Source organism: Arachis duranensis, chromosome 5 (genome assembly GCF_000817695.3).
Source record: "Arachis duranensis cultivar V14167 chromosome 5, aradu.V14167.gnm2.J7QH, whole genome shotgun sequence".
NCBI lineage: Eukaryota > Viridiplantae > Streptophyta > Magnoliopsida > Fabales > Fabaceae > Arachis > Arachis duranensis.
In genome coordinates, this window is record NC_029776.3 from 24,504,514 (window position 1) to 24,527,204 (window position 22,691).

General features: G+C 34.5%; 3 protein-coding genes across 9 annotated transcripts; 2 read left to right on the top strand and 1 right to left on the bottom strand.

Annotated features, from left to right (window-relative positions):
* The first annotated feature begins 6 nt into the window (after positions 1-6).
* Positions 7-8,131, top strand: LOC107488770 (superoxide dismutase [Fe] 3, chloroplastic). Of its 6 annotated transcripts, none has more exons than XM_052261403.1 (10): positions 7-189; positions 655-926; positions 1,608-1,749; positions 3,374-3,454; positions 3,756-3,947; positions 6,308-6,479; positions 7,517-7,590; positions 7,668-7,694; positions 7,820-7,843; positions 7,920-8,131. In XM_052261403.1, the coding sequence occupies exons 3-10, from the start codon at positions 1,657-1,659 to the stop codon at positions 8,043-8,045; spliced, it is 789 nt and encodes a 262-aa protein (XP_052117363.1). In that variant the 5' UTR covers positions 7-189; positions 655-926; positions 1,608-1,656; the 3' UTR covers positions 8,046-8,131. The 6 variants fall into 6 exon arrangements, with proteins under 6 accessions (XP_052117363.1, XP_015965018.1, XP_015965019.1 ...); XM_016109532.3 differs by having other exon boundaries at positions 740-926; XM_016109533.3 differs by having other exon boundaries at positions 740-926; positions 3,377-3,454.
* A 541-nt stretch (positions 8,132-8,672) lies between these two features.
* On the top strand, positions 8,673-12,606 carry LOC107488768 (putative disease resistance protein RGA3). Its single transcript, XM_016109531.3, has 3 exons — positions 8,673-11,925; positions 12,094-12,241; positions 12,481-12,606. Exons 1-3 carry the CDS (start codon positions 8,673-8,675, stop codon positions 12,497-12,499), a joined length of 3,420 nt encoding a protein of 1,139 aa, XP_015965017.1. The 3' UTR covers positions 12,500-12,606.
* On the bottom strand, positions 12,337-17,269 carry LOC107488771 (uncharacterized). 2 transcript variants are annotated; one of them, XM_016109536.3, is made up of 6 exons: positions 16,752-17,269; positions 15,407-15,507; positions 15,188-15,261; positions 14,986-15,089; positions 13,921-13,986; positions 12,337-12,793 (listed from the first exon to the last, which is right to left on the bottom strand). In XM_016109536.3, the coding sequence occupies exons 2-6, from the start codon at positions 15,466-15,468 to the stop codon at positions 12,533-12,535; spliced, it is 567 nt and encodes a 188-aa protein (XP_015965022.1). In that variant the 5' UTR covers positions 15,469-15,507; positions 16,752-17,269; the 3' UTR covers positions 12,337-12,532. The 2 variants fall into 2 exon arrangements, with proteins under 2 accessions (XP_015965022.1, XP_015965020.1); XM_016109534.3 differs by having other exon boundaries at positions 16,744-17,269.
* Positions 17,270-22,691: the final 5,422 nt, after the last annotated feature.

The following is a 22,691-nucleotide window of genomic DNA, read 5'->3' on the forward strand; positions in this document are numbered from 1 at the left end:
CCCCACACCCACGCAGCCTCCACCGTTACCGTAGAAGCTCCGTCGCCGTCGTAGGAAGCTCCCTCGCCGTCGTTTGGAAGCTCCCTCGCCGTCGTTTGGAAGCTCGTTGGCCGTCTCCTCTGTTCGAGCTCTCTCTCTCTCTCTGTGTCGCCGTTGTGTTTTTGCCACTGCCCTTCCTCCTCGCAGCCGGTGAGTACTGTGATAAATTGAGAACATTGAATGCTGTGTAGTTTGTTAAACAGTCACTTTGCTGTTCATAATTTTGTTCATTTTTTTATTCATACTTGTTCATATGCACTGATAATATTGAATGCTGTGTAATTTGTGAATTTTGTTCATAAAATGTCTGTTTGCTGTTCATAATTTTGTTCATATTTATTCATAAACAATGGTAATATTAAATGCTGTGTAGTTTGTTAATTTTGTTCATAAAATTTTTGTTTGCTGTTCATAATTTTGTTCATATTTGTTCATAAGCACTGTGATAATTCTGTTGCTGAGTTAATTGACTTAATTCTATTCATAAATTTTTTGTTTGCTGAGTAGTTTTGTAAGCACTGTGATGAAAGTTTGTAAGCTGAGTTAATTTTTTTTGGTTATCGCTGTGATATTTAATTAAACCGGTTGAATCCCGATTGAACTCCGGTTGAACAGGTGAACTGTTTAACCAGTGATTTTACCGGTTTATTGATCGGTTCGGTTCTCGCAACCTTGGTAATTACTCTTGGTTGTTATCCAGTACCCAGACCCAAGTCCCAACCTTAGGTTGCTGCACTTCTGTGACTTCATCTTCTCCCTTTTCCTTTGCCAACTTCGCTGCTCCGTTCAACTCCTGCACCGTCGCCGTCCTGCATTGCTACTCCGCATCTCTGCTCTTCTCTTTGCCGGCATCTCTCACCTCTCCGGCCATTTCTCCCCTGTCCCTGGTAAGATTCACTGCTCTCTCCTTTTCTGCTTGGATTTTGGCATTTTACTTCATTAATTTGATTTCATGCTAATTAATAATTAGTTTCTGATAATGTAATTTTTCATATTTTAAAATTCTATTTTTTCCCCATGAATTTGATTTTGATTTTTTGATGTTGGTGGCTGTTGTTTTTGTTAATGAATGTGGTTCTGATTTTGTTGGCTATTCTGTTTACAGATATATGATTCTATTTCCAATTTTTCACCATATCTCCCTTTCTGCCATGCTGTGTTCATGCCATTCCTCCTGTGCAATACAAGAAACTCCCATGACTGTGTAGTGTGTGGTTTATCATTAATTAGAAGAGGCCCTGTTTTGCTTTTTTTTGTTATTTAACATTAATTAGTGATCTTTTAAGTTATGTGCGTTTAGTTAAGAACTTTGATGGGATGAACTTGAATGTGAAATTTTAGGAATGAAATAGACAAAATATTACTTGGGAATGTGAAATTTTGAATTTTATTGTTATTGAATCATTGAATTTAGATATCTAGAAATTAATATTGATATATTTTAAAGAGTTTTATTTTATATTTAATTAAATTGGTTCGATGACAGTTCACATGGTTACACCATTGAACCTTTGAACCAGTCACTTGACTAGTTCACTGACCGATTTGGTTCTTGCAACCTTGGGCAGAACCATATTGATATGCTGTGTGTGTAAATTGCTAGGCAACAAAGTAGCAATGAGTTCTTGTTACTTCAGCCCTCTGCATACTACTTGTCATCTCACTTCTACAGGCTTATCTACGAAGTTCAAGATTCCGAAGCTTCACATGGTAAATTTCTTGGGCTAATACTTTATTGTCATCCTTATTATTAATTTCTCCCTTTAAAATTACTTTAATCACCCAGTGTAGCATGTGTTCACACATTAATAGTCAACATCTAGTTTCAGGTAGCATATTTCTCGTTTGATCGATGTTTGAAGTTACACCACATGAACCATATTCACCTTTGATTGAAAAGGTGTTTCAGATTATCCACATGAACATGCTTAAACTATTAATTATTTTCTACAAAAATAGAAGGTTAAGAAACTACCATTTTGTGTTCCCCCAAAAGATTCATTTTTTGACAAAATAGTCTCTGAAAAAAAAAATGCCATTTTGACCCTCCAAAGATGATCTTAATTTTACAAAATGTACTATTTTTTCCTAACCAATTCATGCATTTGATCCAATTTTTGTAAAAACATTTGCATAATTATTTAGAAGGTATATATAGAAAAATTGAGGTAAAATACTAAAATTCGATTTTTGTACCCTTTTTAAATTTCATTTTAAATGTTTTGCCATTCACATAATAGAAATTGTAAAATTAAATCAACTTAACGTAAAATCATCAAATTTGGAGAATCGAAATATATCATTTTTCTTTCTAAGTAAACTTGAAAAATTCTGTCGGAATTTGATCTTTAGAGCCTTTTTAGAGCATGTCTCTTCATATTTGGTGCATTTTGTTCGATAGAGATGATCCTTGAGGGGCCAAGATGTCATTTCCTTCTTTCTGGGTCCATTTTGGAAAGAACTGAAGCTTTTGGGGACCAAAATGGTAGTTTAGTCTCTCCGTTTTATTTTTTGAATAAGTGGTTGACACTTGACATTCAAAATGAATGAAGCAAACTTACAAGCTACACAAGAAAAGCCTTTAAATACAAAGACTAAAGAAACAAGTGAAAGTAATTAAATTACCAAGCACCCACCAATTTATAATAAAATGAAGTCAGTTTTATCTAGTTTGTGTCTTATTATATAACCTTCATTAATAAAACCCAATAGAAAACCTAATAATGGAAAAATAGTACACTTCCTACATAATTTTAACAGTAGATAAACCAAAAAACCATATATTTTTCTTATCCTTGTAAACTTTGGTAGGATTTCTTCTGAAGCCTGTGGAATCGCCTAGAGAGTCTAAAAAATGCAACTCTCAAACAAGAAACATAATCAACAGAATCACCCAAGGCCTAAATTCATCTTATACAAAGTCTTGCCAAGTAGGACTTACTGCATACTTTCTGTTGATATTGTTTGGTTGCCAGTCATGGAATTCATGTAAATATGACTTTTTTGTGTGGCTTTGTATTATTTTTGGCTGCTTGTCGACTATGTTTCTTCAAATCTCTATATTTTCTTGTGTGAAATGGGATAGGTTGATAATAACTTGTAGACACTATTGGGTAATATCATTCCTTAGGATAGAAAACTATGAATTGTTAGTGAAGGCTTACGAATATTGTATACTTGGGCAAGCTAAATAGGTATTGGCAATTGCCAAATACTTATTTTGTATTAATGAAATTGATTTCATGTCATTCCTGATTCCACATGAAGAGCCTCTTCAGTAAGGCAACTTCCTTACCGATTTGTGCTGATATCTTCCTTTTCAATTGTATTTAAGCAGAAAAAGAGGTGTCAAGTCTCTTCAAGATCTTCGAAAGTGACTGCATTTTATGGCTTGAGGACCCCTCCTTATGAACATGTAAGTGAATCACTTAGTTACTGGATTTCATGTTTCTATATGAAGATAAATAGGATTTTGGTGCAACATTTACCAAAAAACTAAAAACTAGAATTTCGCCACATATTATACAATAATGAAGATCTCATAATTTACATGAAAAAGAATTAAAAATCCCAGAAACCTTTGTGGCTCTTAGAAACTGGAAGCTTTTAAAACATTTTTCTTCATTTCAAATTACAAATTTGATTCTTGAACTTGTATTTTTTTCCAAGTTTTGTTTGTTTGTCTTATACTTTTGCACTGCTTCATGCTCTTATAGGATGCACTAGAGCCGTATATGAGTAAGAGGACAATTGACATGCATTGGGGAGAACATCATCATAATTTTATAGAAGGTTTGAACAAACAGCTGGAGAAGGATGATATACTATATGGGTACACCTTGGATGAACTAGTCAAAGTGACGTACAACAATGGCAATCCCTTACCTGAATTCAACAATGCTGCTGAGGTACTGATTAGGTGTCATTTACTCCAAAAAATTCCCTTAACTTATATTTATCCATAAAAAGGAAAGAAATTTAAGGAAATTAAAAAGATCTAATACGAAGTAGCTATGATAATATACTACATATACAAATGGGAGCATCCCTGAGTAATTTACTAGCACTTTCAGAAACACCGAAAGTTTCATTTTGGAGCTACATAGGTCATAAAGGGACTTCATTCTTCATTCTTCAATACTGGGATGATGTATATGTCTCCACAAAGAACTTAAGATTTTCGGTACAATAGCATGTTAAGATATATACTGCTGTAGGTTAAACACAAAACATGACAATTATGGTTAAAAGAAGAATTAGGACATTAATTGTAACACCCTAATATTTCCAAACCAGGCTTAAGTTGTGCTTGGATTATGTTAGTGGTTAGCATTTAAGTTTGCGGAATTTAACTATATTTATAGAAAATAGTTTACAAAAAATAGTGGGTAATTAACATTTTTTCCCCTTTCTTTTATCTTCTTGAAAGCCATTTTGAAAATAACTACGGTCATGATCATTAGGATTATTACTGGTATTTGAAACTTAGGGTATGCATAATGATAACACTGCAAAAGTTGAGCCTACAAATAAATGTCTTTTATGTGGGGTTGGCTATAAATATCAAGGTTGCGAGATATGGCTCAAATGTGATCAAAAGATAATTTTTGCTTCATGCTCCAAAAAGCAGATCTCCGAGACCTAGTTGACTTTGCCGCCAAAAGAAATCTCCATCTTTCTGATTTCCATAGTTAGTGTATGACTTAGAGTTCAATGAGGGTCCTTTCTTCGAGAATCTATGGGTGGAAATCCTTTCAGTTTAGTGAAAGACAGTATAACATGAGAGTGAGGAGGTGGGAAGAGATAAGGGCATAAGGCGAAAGTACGCGAATGACATATTGAAAAGATAACCAGAGATACAAGAGATAGATAGCCTAGGGATTTTCTATAAAAAGAAGATTAGAACGAGTCGGAAAAGGTTCAAATGTTCCTTAGGTGTGTTCAAATTGGGTTATGAAAAATCTAATTCGGGTTTAGGTGAAGTCTTTCTTCTAGAGTGTCACTTTGCAAGCTCTGTAGTGTTCTCTATATTTGGAAATAGGAAATAAATTATAGATAATCAAGTTAGCTTTAAAATGACCCTTAAACCAAGTTAAATGTATCTGTAGTTGGAGATATTTATAACTGATCATTTGTCAGGTTGGTTGGTTATAGCGTGATTTCCTACTCTAAACTTGCTACTATTTTGTCTCCCTAACATAATTCAAAATTGATCTTGTGGTGATCTGAAAGAATGAAGGAATTGTTCTCATCTTCTCATAGTGTCAAAGATCATTTAAATTCGATAAATATGGAATGAGTTATGACTATATTTGTAGAGTTATTATTGCCGGTTAAGAATTTACTTAAGTTTGTGTTGTCATACTTTCAAATTTTAAATTAGGGAAGTTAGTTTTCATGTGCATCATCTAGGTTTTTGCCATGAATTTAATTAATTAATAACGAATTAATTATTGAATAATTAAACTTATAAATGATCTTATGGATTTTGAATTTCTTTTGCATCTTAAGCTTGTGTTTATTAATGATCATTAAACTTTTATAATAACTTTTAATTTTAAATATCTACTTTTATTTATTAAAATTTTATGTTGTGATATTTCTTATTTTTCCCTAAGTTTATCAATAGACTACCTTATGACTTCTAATTTGTTTATTATCATACCAAACATTACAAAATGGGATGATTAACATGGTTAAAAAAATTTAGGATGTTACATTAATGGTTTTCTTGGGGGCATTATTCCATGTCTGAGTTGTTTTCTCAAATCTGTGTCTAGTCCATATTTAAGTTTTTTTTATAGATATTTTGGAATATACATATAGTACTTCAAATATTAAATATTTTGTCTTGATCTATATAAGATTTTAAGGATTTTCATTCAGTCTTTGTAAATTACACCAGATAATCGACGGACTAATACAACAAAGACAACCTCACATTGAAAAAGAGGGACAAAATGATACCGGGAAAAAAAATCCTAACAACTTAGGAGGGAGTGAGGGACCAAAAACATATTTAAGCCAAAATATGCAAACCAAGCAGACACTTAATAATCATTCTTGTTCTTGTTCTTGAACCATTTTCTTTTTGTGGCAACAAATAAGTTGTCAGTCCTATCTGTATGATTAAGCTAATCTTGTTTGTTCATATGATTGATAATAATGAAGAAGTTGCAATTGTGACTGTAAATGCTTTTTTTATTTAAACAGAAAAACACACATCATAGCTGTGTCAGGTAATTAATTGTGCCCCTTTCCCGCTCAGGTTTGGAATCATAACTTCTTCTGGGAGTGTATGCGACCAGATGGGGGTGATATGCCCGAGCTAGGTCTTCTTCAACAGATTGAAAAAGATTTCGGATCATTTACAAACTTTAGAGACAAGTTTGTAGAAGCTTCCCTCACACTATTTGGTTCTGGCTGGGTTTGGCTAGTTTGTAAGTCTACTCATTGCTTAAAAAATAATATGTTGGTTGCACAGAATTCATAAATGATCTTAATATGTGTATATAACCATTGGAGTTCCCCTATAATACATGTGTGGCTATGGAAGGACACAGGTTTTCTAGAAGATTTCAGTTGACAGTAAATAAAGAGAAAAAAAGGATTAGTTCAGCTAGGATCAGTGATATTTTGGAGAGTTAGGGGTCTCTTTGATCATGCTAATCAAGATCCTTAGTCAATAAACACATTTCTTGAGTACTTTTTGTCCCCCCTGTGGGCGCGTATTTTTTTTTAATAAAAAGAATAAAAAAAGAAATATTTCTGATTCCAGTCTAACATTATCAAAGTAAATCAATTTTTTCAAAAAGTAAGATGTTCAAATTGTTTTACTGGTGTGGTTCTTAAACCCTCATTGCCATTATGTAGAATACTTTTGTTTATTATTCCTGAGGCAGAGCTAAACTTTCCTCATTCCCAGTTCAAATATGGAACAATTGTTTGGATGATCTGTGTTTGATAGAACTATGTTCAAGTATATTATCTTAAACTATCGAATATTTATAATTTTAGGATTAAGGAATAAACAAAGGTGAAAGATTCACCAAATATGATTATAGATAATAGGAAAAGATCAGCCTAATATGTATTGCTAGGTCAAATAATGTAGTCCTATTGATGTGAGCCCATCTATGCAAAGAATAATGCCCTAATAATATGCATTAGGTATATGATAAAACAGAAATCTGAATTTAGAAATCCTAAATTTTTTTTTATCAATTAGATGATTAATTGACTTCACATTGCACTTTATAGATATTTTATTCAATATCCTCTTCCATAAACGTAATGTCATTAGGATTCCATTATCATCCTCCTGTGCTTAAAAATTGTCAAGGTTGTTTGTGAATAATCCGTTGATTTAATCTTTTATCAGTTGTCTTTTTCCTATTCTGTTGATACAATTCTTTTCCAGATATTTGTTCTAATAATGTCGATGGTTATTGCTAATATTCACATTTGATTGTTTTAGTGAAGCGAGAAGAAAGACGACTAGCCATAGTGAAAACTGCAAATGCCATTTGTCCAATTGTGTGGGATCACATAGTAAGCTAATTTCCACATTCCTCCAAATTGGTTGATTTATTATTGTCATTGGAACTGATAATATTTTTATGATGTAGCCAATTATCAACTTGGATTTGTGGGAGGTATAATCTCTCTTTCTCTCTATCACAACAAAACTTGTGGTCATGAGGATTTACATACAATTACATCGCAGGAACCTTTATGTTTATCATTACTAACTGAAAATGCTTTCTTCCCTTTTGTACAGCATGCTTATTATCTGGATTATAAGGTATGTTCATCATGGATTATCACTTAGTTTCCAGGAGAATATTAACTGAACAATTCTGATGCGACTTTTTGGACAGAATGACAGGGCAAGGTATGTGAATGTATTTCTTGACCACCTTGTATCTTGGGATGCTGCATCAATGCACTTGACACGGGCAGAAGCTTTTGTGAATTTAGGGGAGCCTAAAATCCCTGTTGCATGAACTGCTGAAATGGTATATGTGATCCTCACTGCAAGGGATTCCCCGTGTGTTTTTTCCCAGTTGTCGATTTTTGCAATTTTAAGTCTATATATATAAGAGTAAATACTTAACCTGGTCGCTGGCCATCTTTTTTCTTAAATTGCTGCACGATCATGAATTTGTTCATCCACCCCGTAACTCTCTCTCTTCGGAATATGTTGAAATTAAGGAGATTGGAGAGGTAGTTTGCCTAATTTGTGTTTATAATATGAATTATGAAGAGTTAATTTTGCATGTTAACGAAAAATCTGAGTAGTTGAAATTAGTTATAATTAACGTGTTTTAATGTTTCCATAGATATTTATTGTAACCTTAAAAGTAAGGTTTTATTTAATTCTTTGTTAAAAAAACGGTTACATGTTTTGTCTGGTAGAAATGTTCTAAATTTTGTTTGGTAAACGATAATGTAAAATATTCATAAATTGATAAAAAAAAAATGACCACAGCACGAGTATTATTGGCTGAACCAACACTACCTAATGTATCATGCGGGCTCTGATGTCATGGCTTTGGTTCAACTTGCCACAAATAATATATAGCACAAAAACAAAGCAATACCTCTTAAGCATTTCTCCCCACACTACACTCATGGCTACTGCTTTACTTGGAATTGTCATTGGAAACTTGCAGAATTTTGTGCAGAATGAGCTTGCAACAATTTGGGGGGTTGAATCACATACCGTAAAGCTATGTAGTAACCTCAGTTCAATCCATGCAGTGCTCCAAGATGCTGAAGAGAAACAAATTACAGAGCGTGCTGTGAAGCTTTGGCTGCAGAAGCTTTCAGATGCAGCATATGTGCTTGATGATATCTTAGATGAATGTTCAATAGAATCCAACCGTCTAGTGCTTAAGGCACATGTTATGTGCTTTGCCCGTTTTCATCCCAGGATAATTCTGTTTCGTCGTGACATTGGTAGGAGGATGAAAGAGATTACCAAAAGATTCCATGAGATTGATGAAGAGAGGAGGAAGTTTGAGTTGCGTGCAGGTGTCACAGAGAGGCAACAAGAAGATGATCGATGGCGACAGACGAGTTCTGTCCGAACTGAGCAGCACATGTATGGAAGAGATCAAGACAGAGATGAGATTTTGAAGTTTCTTTTAAGCCATTCTTGCAACAGTGACGAGCTCTCCGTCTATCCCATTGTTGGTATTGGAGGACTTGGAAAAACAACACTTGCTCAATGGATCTTCAATGATGATTGTGTAATCAAACACTTTGACCTCCGAATTTGGGTTTGCATTTCCAGTGATTTTAATATAATGAGAATTTTGCAGTCCATTGTAGAATCCATCACCTTACAAAACCCCAACCTCTCTACTTTAGAATCAATGCAAAAGAAAGTTCAAGAGATGCTACTCCGCAAAAGGTATTTACTTGTTCTAGATGATGTGTGGAATGAGGATCAAGAAGAATGGAAGAAGTTGAAATGCATGTTACAATGTGGAAGCGGAGTAAAAGGTTCTGTAATTTTGGTAACTACTCGAAATGAAAGTGTTGCATCCATCATGGGAACATGCTCTATTCATCGCCTCTTACCTTTGTCCGAGGATGACAACTGGTCATTGTTCAAACACCATGCATTTGGCAATAACGAAGAAAGTGCAGAGCTTGAAAAGATAGGAAAGGAGATTGTGAAAAAATGTGTAGGTTCCCCTCTTGCATCCAAAGTACTTGGAAGCCTTCTACGCAACAAAAGTGAGAAACAACAATGGCTTGATATAAAGGAAAGTAAGATTTGGAATATATCCGGAGGTGATGCGATCATGCGTGCTCTGAGAATAAGCTACTTTAATTTGAAGTTGTCGCTAAGACAGTGCTTTTCTTTTTGTGCCATTTACCCTGAAGACTTTCGAATCTTGAAAGAAGAGCTAATTCATCTCTGGATGGCAAATGGGCTTATTAAGTCAGAAGGAAATTTGGAGGTTGAGCATGTTGGCAACGATGTGTGGGATGAATTGTGTCAGAGATCATTTTTTGAAGAAGTGAAGGATGATTTATTTGGAAATGTTACATTCAAGATTCATGATTTATTCCATGAACTTGCTCAATCTATTGTAGGGGAAGAGTGTAAGGTTTCTAAGTCTGCAAACTTGAGTAATCTGTCAAGTAGACTCCACCATATAAGTTTGGTAGGCTTGGATGGAGAATCCAAATTCAACATGGGTGCCTTCAAGAAAGTTGAATCCCTAAGGACTTTTATTGAGTTTGATTCGTTTGTTTTGTTTAATTCACATGGCTTGCCACCATTCAATTCTCTCCGAGCATTAAGCATGAGCTCTATGCAACTCTCTGCACTCAAAAGCTTAACACACTTGAGGTACTTAAATATTTGCAATAGTTTGATCATAACATTGCCTAAGTGTATTTCTATGCTGCGAAAATTGCAAGTTCTAAAACTGTATTCTTGCTTTTATCTCCGTTCCTTACCTAAACACTTGACATGCCTACAAGATCTTAGACATCTCTCCATTCAAAGGTGTCCGTCATTAGTATCAATGCCCTCGAAAATCGGTATACTGAAATGTCTCAAGACATTGAGTACTTTCATTGTGGATTCAAAAGCTGGGTCTAGCATAGCCGAGTTACGCGATCTTAATCTTGGAGGCAAGCTACATATCAAAGGACTTGAGAATGTCCTCAGGGAAATTGATGCTAGAGCTGCTAATTTGATTAGTAAAAAGAACCTGAATTGTTTATACTTGTCCTGGGGCAATAATAATGCAGATTCAGAAAAGGTGCTTAATGGCCTCAAGCCTCATTCAAATCTCAAAAGTTTCGGGATGAAGGGTTATGGAGGAACACAATTGGCCCCTTGGTTGAGAAATACCTCACTTCTCTCAAGCTTAGTCAGTGTTACACTTCACCACTGCAAAAGTTGTGAGCAACTTCCTCCACTTGGTAAGTTACCTCATTTAACTTATCTTTCTATACGTGGAATGGAAGGTGTGGAACACATCGATGATGACTCGTATGAAGGCTTTGAGGAGAAGGCTTTCAAGTCCTTAAAGAAACTAATGCTACATGGGTTGCCAAACTTGATCTCGATGTTGAAAGTTGAAGGAGCAGAGATGCTGCCTAATCTTCTAGAAGTTAGTATTTCATCTGTTCCCAAATTTAAATTGCCATGCCTTCCATCTGTCAAGAATCTTGAAATTCAAGACATGGCTTCCTTCCCAGTAGAAATTGTGCATAATTTGGATCATGTTGAGACCCTATGCATTGACTACTTCCCTAATCTCAAGGCATTACCGGATGTATTGTGCAGCCTCACCTTGTTACAAACTTTAGAAATCGGATATTGCGATGAGCTTGAGACTTTCTCAGAAAATGTTCTGCAAGGTCTGAGCTCACTTCGAGCTTTGAGCATTCACCGCTGCAAGAAGTTGAAGTCCTTATCCGAAGGTGTGAGACACCTAACTTATCTCCAGTGCCTTGACATCTCATACTGTCCAGAGCTGGTGGCTGTACCAAGCAGCATGAATGTGCTAACTACCCTCCACCACGTTACAATCTTCGGCGGGGACCATAATCGAGTTCTTCCAGAAGGCTTGCAGGGTATCCCTTCCCTACAAACTTTGAGTCTATACAATGTAGATTCATTGCCAGAATGGTTAGGAGACATGACTTCTCTTCAAGAACTACGCATCAGTTACTGCCCTGAGTTGAAATCATTGCCAAGTAGATTTGGACAATTAACAAACTTGCACAAGTTATTAATTGAGAAAAGTCCAATGTTGGAGAAGCGATGCAAAAGGATAACAGGGGAAGATTGGCAACATATAGCTCACATCTCAGAACTCGAATTGGTTTCAGGACACAAAAGGACATTTTGCGGTAAGTTGATCAATGTTTTCTTTGTGATTTTCCTTAGCTTTGGCTTAAATTGAGATGAAAATTTTTGTGAACTCGATAAGTAATTTTACACTCTACTTTTAATTACTTCTTAATGTTTCCAAACTCCCTACTATACACGTAACATTCTTTTGTTGGTCCTGCATACAGAGAAAATCAGGTTTAATTGGTATTCAAGGAAGATTTTATTTCATAATTTGATGAACAGTGATCAGTGCCTTTATTTGGATGATGAATTTGACATGATAGCTGATGATCCAAAATTCAATTTAAGTTTGCCAAACAAGGAAATATTCTGGTTAGTATTGAGAAGCATGTCTGTCTATTTGTTTATTTTTTTACTTTCTGGTATTTTAGTTTTTTATTGTTGGGGAAAAAAAAGGAGAGAAATGGTTAAAAAGAAAAGGAATACCTTAAGGATCCTCAAATAAAATTGAAAAGGCTGACACAAAAATGCACCAAATTTTACATTCTCCACCATTTCAATTACAGCATAATGTGTATATCTTATGACACTGAACATGCCAATACGTGCAGGTCCTCAGAATTTAAATGAAACATGATGTCCTGCATCCTCTGAAAATGTGTCTTAATAAACCCACATGCTTCCAAAGGCTTCTTCAAGTGCCCTCTTCCTGCTTATTTCCATACTCCATCCTGCAGCCCTTGCACCTCTTTCGGCTCGTAGCCGCATTGTTTCCTCATCATCTGCATATCCCAACATGTCACCACCACCAAGCGGTAAAGGTTGTGGAGCCATGCCAGTGGGTCTTGGCTGTCCTGCAAATGTAGGTGCATACTGTCCCTGAGGAGCTGCACCAAACCCTGCTTGCGAATTTTGGTTTGCAGCCTATTTCCAAGAGAACAGAGAAGAGGAACTTACTCAAATGCATATATTGCAGCATGAACATCTTCAGGGATCAAAGAATTAAACAGACTTGGAAGTCAGAATTCTTTAATAAGTCTCACATTAAAAATCTTACAATTAGTATCCCAAAAATACTACTCCCTCCTTTTCACAATATGGGTCACTTTGGTTCCTTGTCACATTACTTAACAATAAATTCAAGAATTAATTACAAAGCTATTGATCAAAAGCCCCTTATCATACAACTAATTTATAGTGTAAATCTTTTGCTGTTTGTGTGCTTAACAGTGTAGAGGGTAAACATGAAAAATAATTAATAAATATTATATTAAAAAGTGAAAATAACAGATATATTGAACCAAAGAATTTTCTCTGAATTGATGGATATTGAACTGGAGGAAATACCAAATTGCATGTAAAAGAGGTAACTTTGATTTTATACATTTGATGGGAGATGGGGTGGACAAAAGTAACACAATGCAGGACCTACTGGAACTGAAACAATGAGACCATATGTGGATCGTAATTTTTAGAGATGTATATACATAATGAAATCTTCACAACCTTAGTCTGAGCACTATTCTCTGTCATCCCATTTCTGAGCACTATTCTCTGTCATCCCATTAATGCAAAATCTTATGCACTTCACTTCCACTCTCCAAATGCTCGAGCTTGTTAAGAAATGATTATTTATTTTATTTTCACTTCATATTTCTCGACAATTGTTAAGACATAACAACAAATCAAGTGTTTCCTCACTTGACGGATTTGCTATTGGCATTTCTCAACAACCATATTCATTTCGGTTTTTTTATTAAAAAGAAAAGAAAAGAAAACTGATGGGGATTTCTTTATTTGTTTGGGATTACAATGATTATTTTAGTGTTTGTCAAATATCAAAAAGCCACCCAATTCTAACACAAGGGGAAATGGTTGTTTTCAATGATAATTTATATGTTTGTAAATGCAAAAAGCAGAAAGTAACTTAATAAAAATGAATATAAACTTAGTTTAAAATAATAAAACAAATTGATTTAAGTTCAACAAATCATGCCAAAAGATTAACAGTTAATAACGAAAATAAAATAGATCAGCAATATAATGCTCACCGCATCATTGTCTGTTTGTACAGGTTGGCCCTTGCTTGCTGCCAGAGCTGCAGCCAATTCTTCAGCCTGTTCAGTAATTCAATTCCTATCAACACAACGATACATTACAAAAGTTTGAAGCCCACCTAAGAAATGGTGTGTCTGCATGTTGTGCGTTCGCCCCATTTTAAAAATGTCAATTTGAAGCTCAGATACAAGCTAGACACTGCTCAAAACATGGCATACACGGCTCAGACACATAGAGAACACAGCTCCAATACATACAACATATGGCCTATTTGTTTTTCCTCCTTTTTTTCCAGGTGAGATGTTTAATTTTTTGCAAACCAATCTTCTTTTATCAACCTTACCTTTTGGATAGGCCAAAATACATACATATAAAGACCAAAAAGAGAAGGAGAAATAATGATGTGGGATATTGTAGAACATGAGTTTTCACCGATTGATGAAATTCTAGAAGTTTCTAGTCATACCCTTGATGAACCACAGATTGAAATTGTGAACTTTGTCAATAAAGGAAATAACATTAATACTTACGGCTCCATTTGGTTTCTGTCTCAAAATTTGAGACAAAGGCACAAACACATAGCTATACATAGAGTCATAGACACAATAGTTCAGTCTCATATTAAGTTTGTTTGATTGTGAAGACACTAATCAAGAGACATAAATACATTTTTCATAAAAAACCAATTTTCCCCTATTTCCTCCTTTCTTCTCCCTTCATCTTCAAGAGAAAAATCATTAACCTCCTTTCTCCTTTCTTCTTCAACAGAAAACAGCAACTAAAAATTAAAAAATCCAACCTCAACACATTATTAACTGCACTAAGTCATTAATCAATTATATCACACATCCATACTTCTAAAATAAATTAAAAATAAATAAAGAAAAAGAAAAGAAAAAGGAAAAGGAAAGAGAAGATCAAGAACGGGCCGGAGGCATTGGAGGGAGAAGAGCCAACAGTGGTAAGAAGGGAGGGGAGGGGAGAGGAAGAGGAAGCAGAAGACAGAAGACGACGCCAAAGACAAAGACGAACGAAGAGGCATTACAACTCAGAAATACCTTTCGGGCCCGATTAATCATTATTTGCTCTGTATTTTCTTCCTGATACTTAGCAATTCTTGCTTCAATAGCAGCAACATCTATTCCTTCAATCAAATTGAATGCTGCAAATGGTGGATATGGGATAGAATCTTCTCAATAAAGCAAAAAGGAAAAATGTTTAATCTGTGAAACACTTGTAAACATGACACTTGAAACTTACTCATGTCCTCTACTTCCTCCAAATAATCATTGTATTCTCTCAAAGAAGGAAAATCATCTTCATGTTTATTAAATCTATGAATACACAGTAAAGTAAACATTATTGAACAAATTTGGTATAACATGGATATATTTATGCAAAAAAACGTTTGAACCTAATGTTTCCCACATGACATATTAATCTAGCAATTAAGTTACAATAGGATTGAGGAAAAATTACATGTTAGCAATCCTCCTCCTTATGGCTATTTCCTTATTGTGGGGATTGTTGGAGATCACCATTCCGCTGTAGTCAACTTCCTATTCCCCTCCCTTCCTCAACTGAAATTTTAAGCATTAAGAAAGAATGTGATTTACAAGTATGGATGAGAAATATCAAATACCTTTCCTGCTTATGAGAATCATGAAGTAAAATGAATGCCAAAATGCTATATGCAAGAATAATCAAATAAACAACAATTTGAATACAGGTCATGTACAACAATTTCGGACTTCCACAATTCAAACAACAATTTTGGATTTCCACAATTGAAGAAGGAAGACAAAACTAAAGCAACAATCAAATCGAAACAACACAATCCAAAACATCTGCCCTTTTTCCCATGTCTTCTATAATCATACAGTAAACAATATCAGAAGCATTCAGAAATGTGAAAATGATTTGGGTTTCATTCATAAGGATAGTAGGTTTTCTTGTGCAACACTTGGCATACAGATCTCATGATAACCAACAAGAACTAAACCATATATTGAAGATGAAATATATGCATAATACAACTATTAAGATGCAACGAGTATAATTGAGTTTAACCTAATGAATAGACAATAGAAATAGATAAGAGTTAGATAACGAATACAAAAAAGAATAGTATAAATAGATATAAGTACTGATGTAATGAGTATAATTGGGCTCGGCTCAATTATTAGAGAGAGAGAATTAGATAATCGATATTACTAAAAAAAAGTATAAATAGGAAATAAGTATTGTCATACTAAATTAGTGAACATGTGAATTGTGAAATGTAAAATGTCTTGGGACATCTCTCCTTCTCCTGAAATTTTCTTTTAACTAATGAAATCTTTTCTTTTCTAATTATAATAAACCTATTACAGTGGTGCTTTCATTGAGCACTCTATCCAATTTCTAGAGTGGTTTGGCAAGCTCAAATATCATCTAAACTAAAATGTTACCGAATATTATGACAATTTCATGGCTTCATGCAAATTCTGTTCATATGCATCTCTTCAAAAAAAAAAAATATTTTGTTCATATGCATGATCATGAAATTTTAGTTGCTTGCTTTATAAATGGATTGTAAATTCACATTCATAGAGAAATGTCTTTCGAAAATACAGAAACTATTTTCCGAGCCCTGGCAAAGTTCTATTAAGGAAAAATTGCAGATCAAGATTCAGATGCAAACATCACAGATCAACATTTGAAGTCAAAAAGACCAGATCACAGTTCGATAGCAAATCCAGATTCGGAGATAAAATTTGTTGTTGCAAACATGGAATCATCAATAGCAACAACTGAAATTCAAGAATCACTCTCACCAACATACCAGAAGCAAGAAGACGAAGATGACTTAGATAAGCCGAACAACGGCTGTGGCGATGCAACGAGTGACCTCTAATATCGAAGCAAAGGCGAAGGGTTTGAACTGTCGAGGGTGAATGTTGTGCAGAGACAACCACCAAAGCCACCGAACTTGAACTCGCACGCAGTGGTCTTTGACGGAGATGCGAGAGAAGACGTGGCAGAAGCGAAGCCGCGCAAGACGGATAGCCTGGCGGCAGCAAGTGATAGTTGGTTCTTGGCGGTTTGTTTGGCCTGAGGAGAAGCTGCTCACAGTTTCATTTTGGACGATCGGAGACGAGCGGCGCAATGCGATTTGTGGCGGCGGATCAAAAGCTCCTCAGGCATCGGACTTGCCTTCTCATTTTCACACACCGACGTCGGCGCAAAACAAGCCGCAGGAGTGCTTCCTTTGTTTTATCTTTTTGGACAAACCGCAGGAGTGAGGAAGAGCCGCTCTTTCCTGTTCCAGAGTTGGGCCTTGGATGAGCATAGACCATGCCAACGTTGAACCTTCTTTTGTAAACAAGCCTATATCCAATCTGAGTATGAAAAAATGTGCCTGTCGTAAATTTTATCTATCAAGCCCAATGGAATTCAGCTGTTAGAAGGCCACATTAATAACCAAAACTTTTTTTTAAAAAAACCTCATTAATAACCAAAACAAAAGGAAGGCAACATTTATATTGGGTTAATACAATGTCCCCCCCAAAAAAAAGAAATATAAGGTTAATACAATATATATATTTTTAATATATACCCAAAAATATAAAAGAAAATATATTTAATACAATATATTCAAGTTTTGTTTATACAGTAACTAAAATTTATTTTGCTTAAAAAAATAAATTTAATTTGTTTCTTTTCACAACTTTGAGAATGAAGTTGGAGTTAAATTCCATTTTAGCCCTTGAAATTGGCGAGTTGCACTGATTTGGTCCTTAACTTTTCAATTGCCACAATTTGATCTTCTAAATTAAAAAAAGTGCACCAATGTAATCTTTCGTGTATCTTCCGTCGCTAAAACTTAACACCGTTAGTGGTGTAGTTCAAGCTTTGTCACGCTAGACATATTAAAACGACGTGATATGCGTTTTGGCGTTAAAAAAGGCACTAAATGACATCGTTTGAGGGTTTGAACAATACTTAAACGTTATATTCCTCCTTTTTAATATTGTTTAAACCCTGAAATAATATCACTTAGTGCTCTTTTAGCGACAAAACGTGTACAATATTATTTTAATATGTCTAACATGGCAAGATTTGAGCTATCTCACTAGCAGTGTTGAGAAATGACTATATTGGTGCACCTTTTTAAATTTGGAGGACCAAATTGTAACAATTAAAAAATCAAGGACCAAATCAATACAACTCGTCAATCTCAGAAATCAAAATGGGGTTTAACTCGATAAATAGTTGTCTTGAAAGAGAATATAATGTTATGACTATAATTAAGTTCGAAAAAAAATTATAATACTAAAAATAGTAGAAATAAAAATAAATATTGATGTAATGAATATAATTGGAACAAACTCAATTATCGGAGATACAATTAGATAACAGTTATTACTAAAAGTAGCATATAAAAATATTATAATACTAAATTAGTATAAATATGAATTTTTTTTCTATTCCTAATTTTTAATTATAATAAATTTATTACATAAAAATAAAAAATTAACATTTCATTAACATGATATTTGAGTAATGTTAACTAAGTTGATCTAACATATATATATATTACTTTCATTTATTTACTCACTAAAATTTTATGGTTCAATTTAATTGGTCTTAATTCACAAAAAAAAATTGTACCTGTAATATTTCTCACATTTTAATTTATATTTTTTTTTATAGCATTTTGACGGACAAAACACATGATATCCAACAAGAATCTAACTTTATTAAAACTAGAATACTTATTTTTTCGATCAGGGTGATTTGGACTTGAACGTGAGATCCAAACACCTTTAGGTGAAAGATTCGATGTCTTCTCCTATAGGAATGAAGTCGTCCGAATTTCTTGTGAGGAGATAGGGATGGTATCTACAAGAAACTTTGATACTTAAGTTAGCAGCAAAGATTTTAGGCAAGTTTTTTAATAGATTGGAATTCGAATGGTATTTATAAATATAGAGGTGGAGTTAACAACTACCTTTTGAGTAGTTCCACCTTTGGAGGTGGATTGGTTACTCTTTTTTGGTAGAGATGTTTCTAAAATCTCCTTTCTAAATGAATGGGAAAGATGGTACAAAAACACAATTAGTGATTACGTAAAGAAATTTACTACTTTCATACTTCAAATCTCTAACTTAACTTTTGATGATGAATTATCTTTTTTATTGACAAGTTTCACTTTTAGAAAAAGCAAGAATTAAAAAATTTTAATTTTGATACATACACTATTATTTTTTTTCAAAGACATTACTATTATTGCAATTATAAATAGGTTCTGATTACAGTACCTAAGTGCAAAACGAACATAAAAAAGGGAGTTCCCAAAAATATCCATAATACAATTATCTAAAAGGGACTTCAGGTAAAAGGTAAAGTAAACACCATCTTTTCCCTTGTGCTTCATCTTCGACGACCATAAGCTCCATGTCTTTCAAATTCCTCAACCAAATTCAACGCTTGAGTTAAAACTTTCTCACATTCTTATCTTCTATCCTCAAAAACTAGTAAATTTCTTGCCAACTAAATTTTCTGTAGGAGGTAGCTAGCCTTTGCCATGTGATTCTTCATTTTTCCTATCTATTATAGGTATTCAATCATTTTTTTTTCACCATTACCATTGTTGAAGGCTCGAGTCTCTCAGTATCACACTCGCCATTGAGAAAAAACTCCAGATACTCTGTACTTTTGGACAGAACACCATGGCGTGGAGATGGATTTATGGTGCCAACAAGCATCTTGGGCATATGTTGCTGACCTGTGCTATTCGGGTGTGGAGATTCGCCTTTACTGTCAGACCCTCATGCGCAAACTTCTAGATCAACGCTTAATTTTTTGTTGACTTCTCAAATCCCAAATGCTCCTCCATACCTTCTTTTCTCTAAATCTCTCATTTAGTTCTTCAATTGGTGGATGAACAAATTTGTAAGCTATTTCATAACCTGTGTTAACTGTGCAGTCACCTGAGTTATGGTTGTTTTATATTACTGAGTCTTCTCCCTGTTCAATTTTCATTTGACAGATTTGTGGTGCAATATTCATACTAAAGTTTTCTTGAATTAATTCGGTGTTTCAGTTGCCTAAAGAATCGATGAGTAGCTAGATATAAGTCAAATTCTTCTTACTGCATTCCTCTACATCTTATCTGAATGGCGATAAATTCTCGAGTTATGGATTATCTTTGATTTTTACCATGCTTTCCCTTGTGATCTTCCATTTTGCTCCCTCTTCCAGGACCTTCCTCCCTTCCAGCAAGTTTTGCCAGGCCCAAGACAGTCTCATACTAAGCTTAGCTTGTAGAAAAGAGGTTAGTCTAAAATAGTAAAATACCTATTTTTAAATATCTTGTAAAACAGAGTGTTAGGTATAGTTAATAATCACCATCCCTTTTTTGCTAACATTGCTAAGAGCCTTAAGATCTTTGAAACCCATTCCTCCGTGTTCTTTTGTTCTGCTCATAGTATCCCAACTAATCCACTGTAACTTTTGCTCACTCTATCTCTACTCTCACCAAAACTGCATTATCATTCTGTGTAGGTCATCTAGCATCGTTTCAGGCAATCTAAAGCAGTTTAACGTATATATAAATATTGTTGTTCCTACTACTTTGATCAATATTTCTCTACCATTTGTTGACAATAATGAGCGTTTTCAACCTTATAGTTTCTTAGAAACTTTATCTTTCAAAAAAGCAAAGGTATGAGTTTTGAATCTATTGATATTTGATAGTGAAAGGTGGGAGTCCTAAGTATCTGTCATGTGCTTTTATATTAGGGATTTTTAGTAATGCAGCCAACTCTTCTTTAATAGTCTGAGGGGTGTTTCTACTTAAAAAGACAGCCGAATAACTCAAGTTAACTATTTGCGCGCTTATAGAGCTATATTGTTGCAAGATATTGAGCAGATTACCACAACTCTGGGGATTTGCCTTACAAAATAATAGAGAGTCGTCAGCAAATAAGAGATGATTAATAAAGGACACCTATTGTTTAGCCAAAACTCTTAAAATAGGTTATTATATTCTCCTTTGTGGAGCAAAAAGGGTAGGCCTTCCACACATATAAGAAAAAAATAAGGAAAAAGTGGATCTTCTTGATGGAACCCTCTACTAGGTTTGAAAAAGTCCGTAAGAACATTATCCACAATAACAGAATAAGAAACTATAGTGGCACACTCCATAACTCACTCTATTCACCTCTGACAAAATCCAAGCTTCTCCATCATAAACCATACAAACCTCCATTCCACCTTGTCATAGGCCTTATTCATGTCTAGTTTCAAGGCCATATTTGTTCCTCCATAAGTTTTAGTCTTCAGGAAATGTATGCATTTATAGGCCACCAATATATTATCACTAATTAGCCTTCTCCGGATAAAAGCGCTTTGGTTATCACTTAGTATCCTGTTCATGAGGGGTTATAACCTGTGCATTAGGATTTTTGATATCACCTTGTAAAATATTGTGCTAAGACTAATAGGTCGAATTTGATTCATAACTCTGCATTCGGAACTTTTGGGATTAGGCATATCTCCGTTTGGTTAAAGCTCTTCAGAATGCGTCCACCTCCAAAAAAACTCTTAACAGCCCAATAGACATCTTCCTTAATGACTCCTCAATAGAACTAAAAAAATTTTGCTGTAAATCTGTTGTCCCCAAGTTTAGCTCCTGAATTAATGGAAAAACAATTTTTTTTAATTTCCTTTTCTCCATCAGTTTTGTAAGGTTCCGGTTAAGATCAGAAGATACTTTCCTTCTAATGTCCTCTAGCATCAATGCTGGGTCTTGAGGGTTGCTGGTAGTAAATAAGTCTTCAAAAAAGTTTTTGCCCGACCACCGATTTTCTCTGGTGTTGTACACCAATTCCCATTCTCATCTTCAAACTTTCAAATCTTATTCCTCCTATTCATGGCTTAATTCTTTGAGTGAAAAAATCTTGTATTTTGATCTCTCCATTTTGGCCAATTTATTCTTGATTTTTCTTTCAGAATCTTTCTTCCATCATGCTAGCATTGCTGAGTTCTTCTTCCAGCTGCATAATTTCAATTTTATCTGTCTCTGTTGGTTTTTCTTTAAGCTCTGCTAGTTTATCTTCAAATCTTGCCATATGCCTCCTTGAGTTTTCAGCCCTTGACTGCCACTTCACTATTTCAAATATGCAAATTTTTAACTTTTGAAATAGTTGAAACATAGATGAGCCATTGTTGCTGATCTTCCACACTTCTAGAACAATGTTATCCACTTTCTCTTTCCTACATCACCTCTCTTGAAATCTGAATTGCCTTTTTATTTTTGAGTTGCTGAATTAGTTTTCAGAAGAATTGGTCTATGATATGAGCCGATATCTTTCAAATATTTTTTGGTAGCCAAAGGATACTTCTTCCGTAATTCTAGAGAAAGAAAGGCTCTATCAATTCTCTCTCTAATTACTCTCTCTCCACAACTCCTATTCCACTAAGTGAACTTCTCTCCAACGTAACCCATATCCACCAGCCTTCTTCGATTGATAAAATCATGAAAATTCTGCATCAATTCGACTGACTTATCTATACCTCCCTCCTTCTCATGTCTTACCATAATTGCATTAAAATCTCCTACAACCAAATATCGATCACCCATATGTCCAATCTCCTCTAGTAAGTCTATGTATTGCGTCATATGAGTATTATCATCATTGTAGAGGTGCACTCCCAATATTTTCCAATTGATTGTCCTTTCTGGATCTTCAATGGTGAAGTGTATGAAGAACTCAAC

Excerpts from the sequence above, each read along its gene's own strand:
- LOC107488770 (XM_052261403.1), top strand. The coding sequence starts at position 1,657 with ATGAGTTCTTGTTACTTCAGCCCTCTGCATACTACTTGTCATCTCACT. Across the intron at positions 3,948-6,307 it reads AATTCAACAATGCTGCTGAG|GTTTGGAATCATAACTTCTT; the intron begins GTACTGATTAGG and ends TTTCCCGCTCAG. Across the intron at positions 7,695-7,819 it reads TCAACTTGGATTTGTGGGAG|CATGCTTATTATCTGGATTA; the intron begins GTATAATCTCTC and ends CCTTTTGTACAG.
- LOC107488768 (XM_016109531.3), top strand. The coding sequence starts at position 8,673 with ATGGCTACTGCTTTACTTGGAATTGTCATTGGAAACTTGCAGAATTTT. Across the intron at positions 11,926-12,093 it reads ACACAAAAGGACATTTTGCG|AGAAAATCAGGTTTAATTGG; the intron begins GTAAGTTGATCA and ends TCCTGCATACAG.
- LOC107488771 (XM_016109536.3), bottom strand. The coding sequence starts at position 15,468 with ATGGTGATCTCCAACAATCCCCACAATAAGGAAATAGCCATAAGGAGG. Across the intron at positions 15,262-15,406 it reads AGGAGGAGGATTGCTAACAT|ATTTAATAAACATGAAGATG; the intron begins GTAATTTTTCCT and ends GTGTATTCATAG. Across the intron at positions 15,090-15,187 it reads GGAGGAAGTAGAGGACATGA|CATTCAATTTGATTGAAGGA; the intron begins GTAAGTTTCAAG and ends CACCATTTGCAG.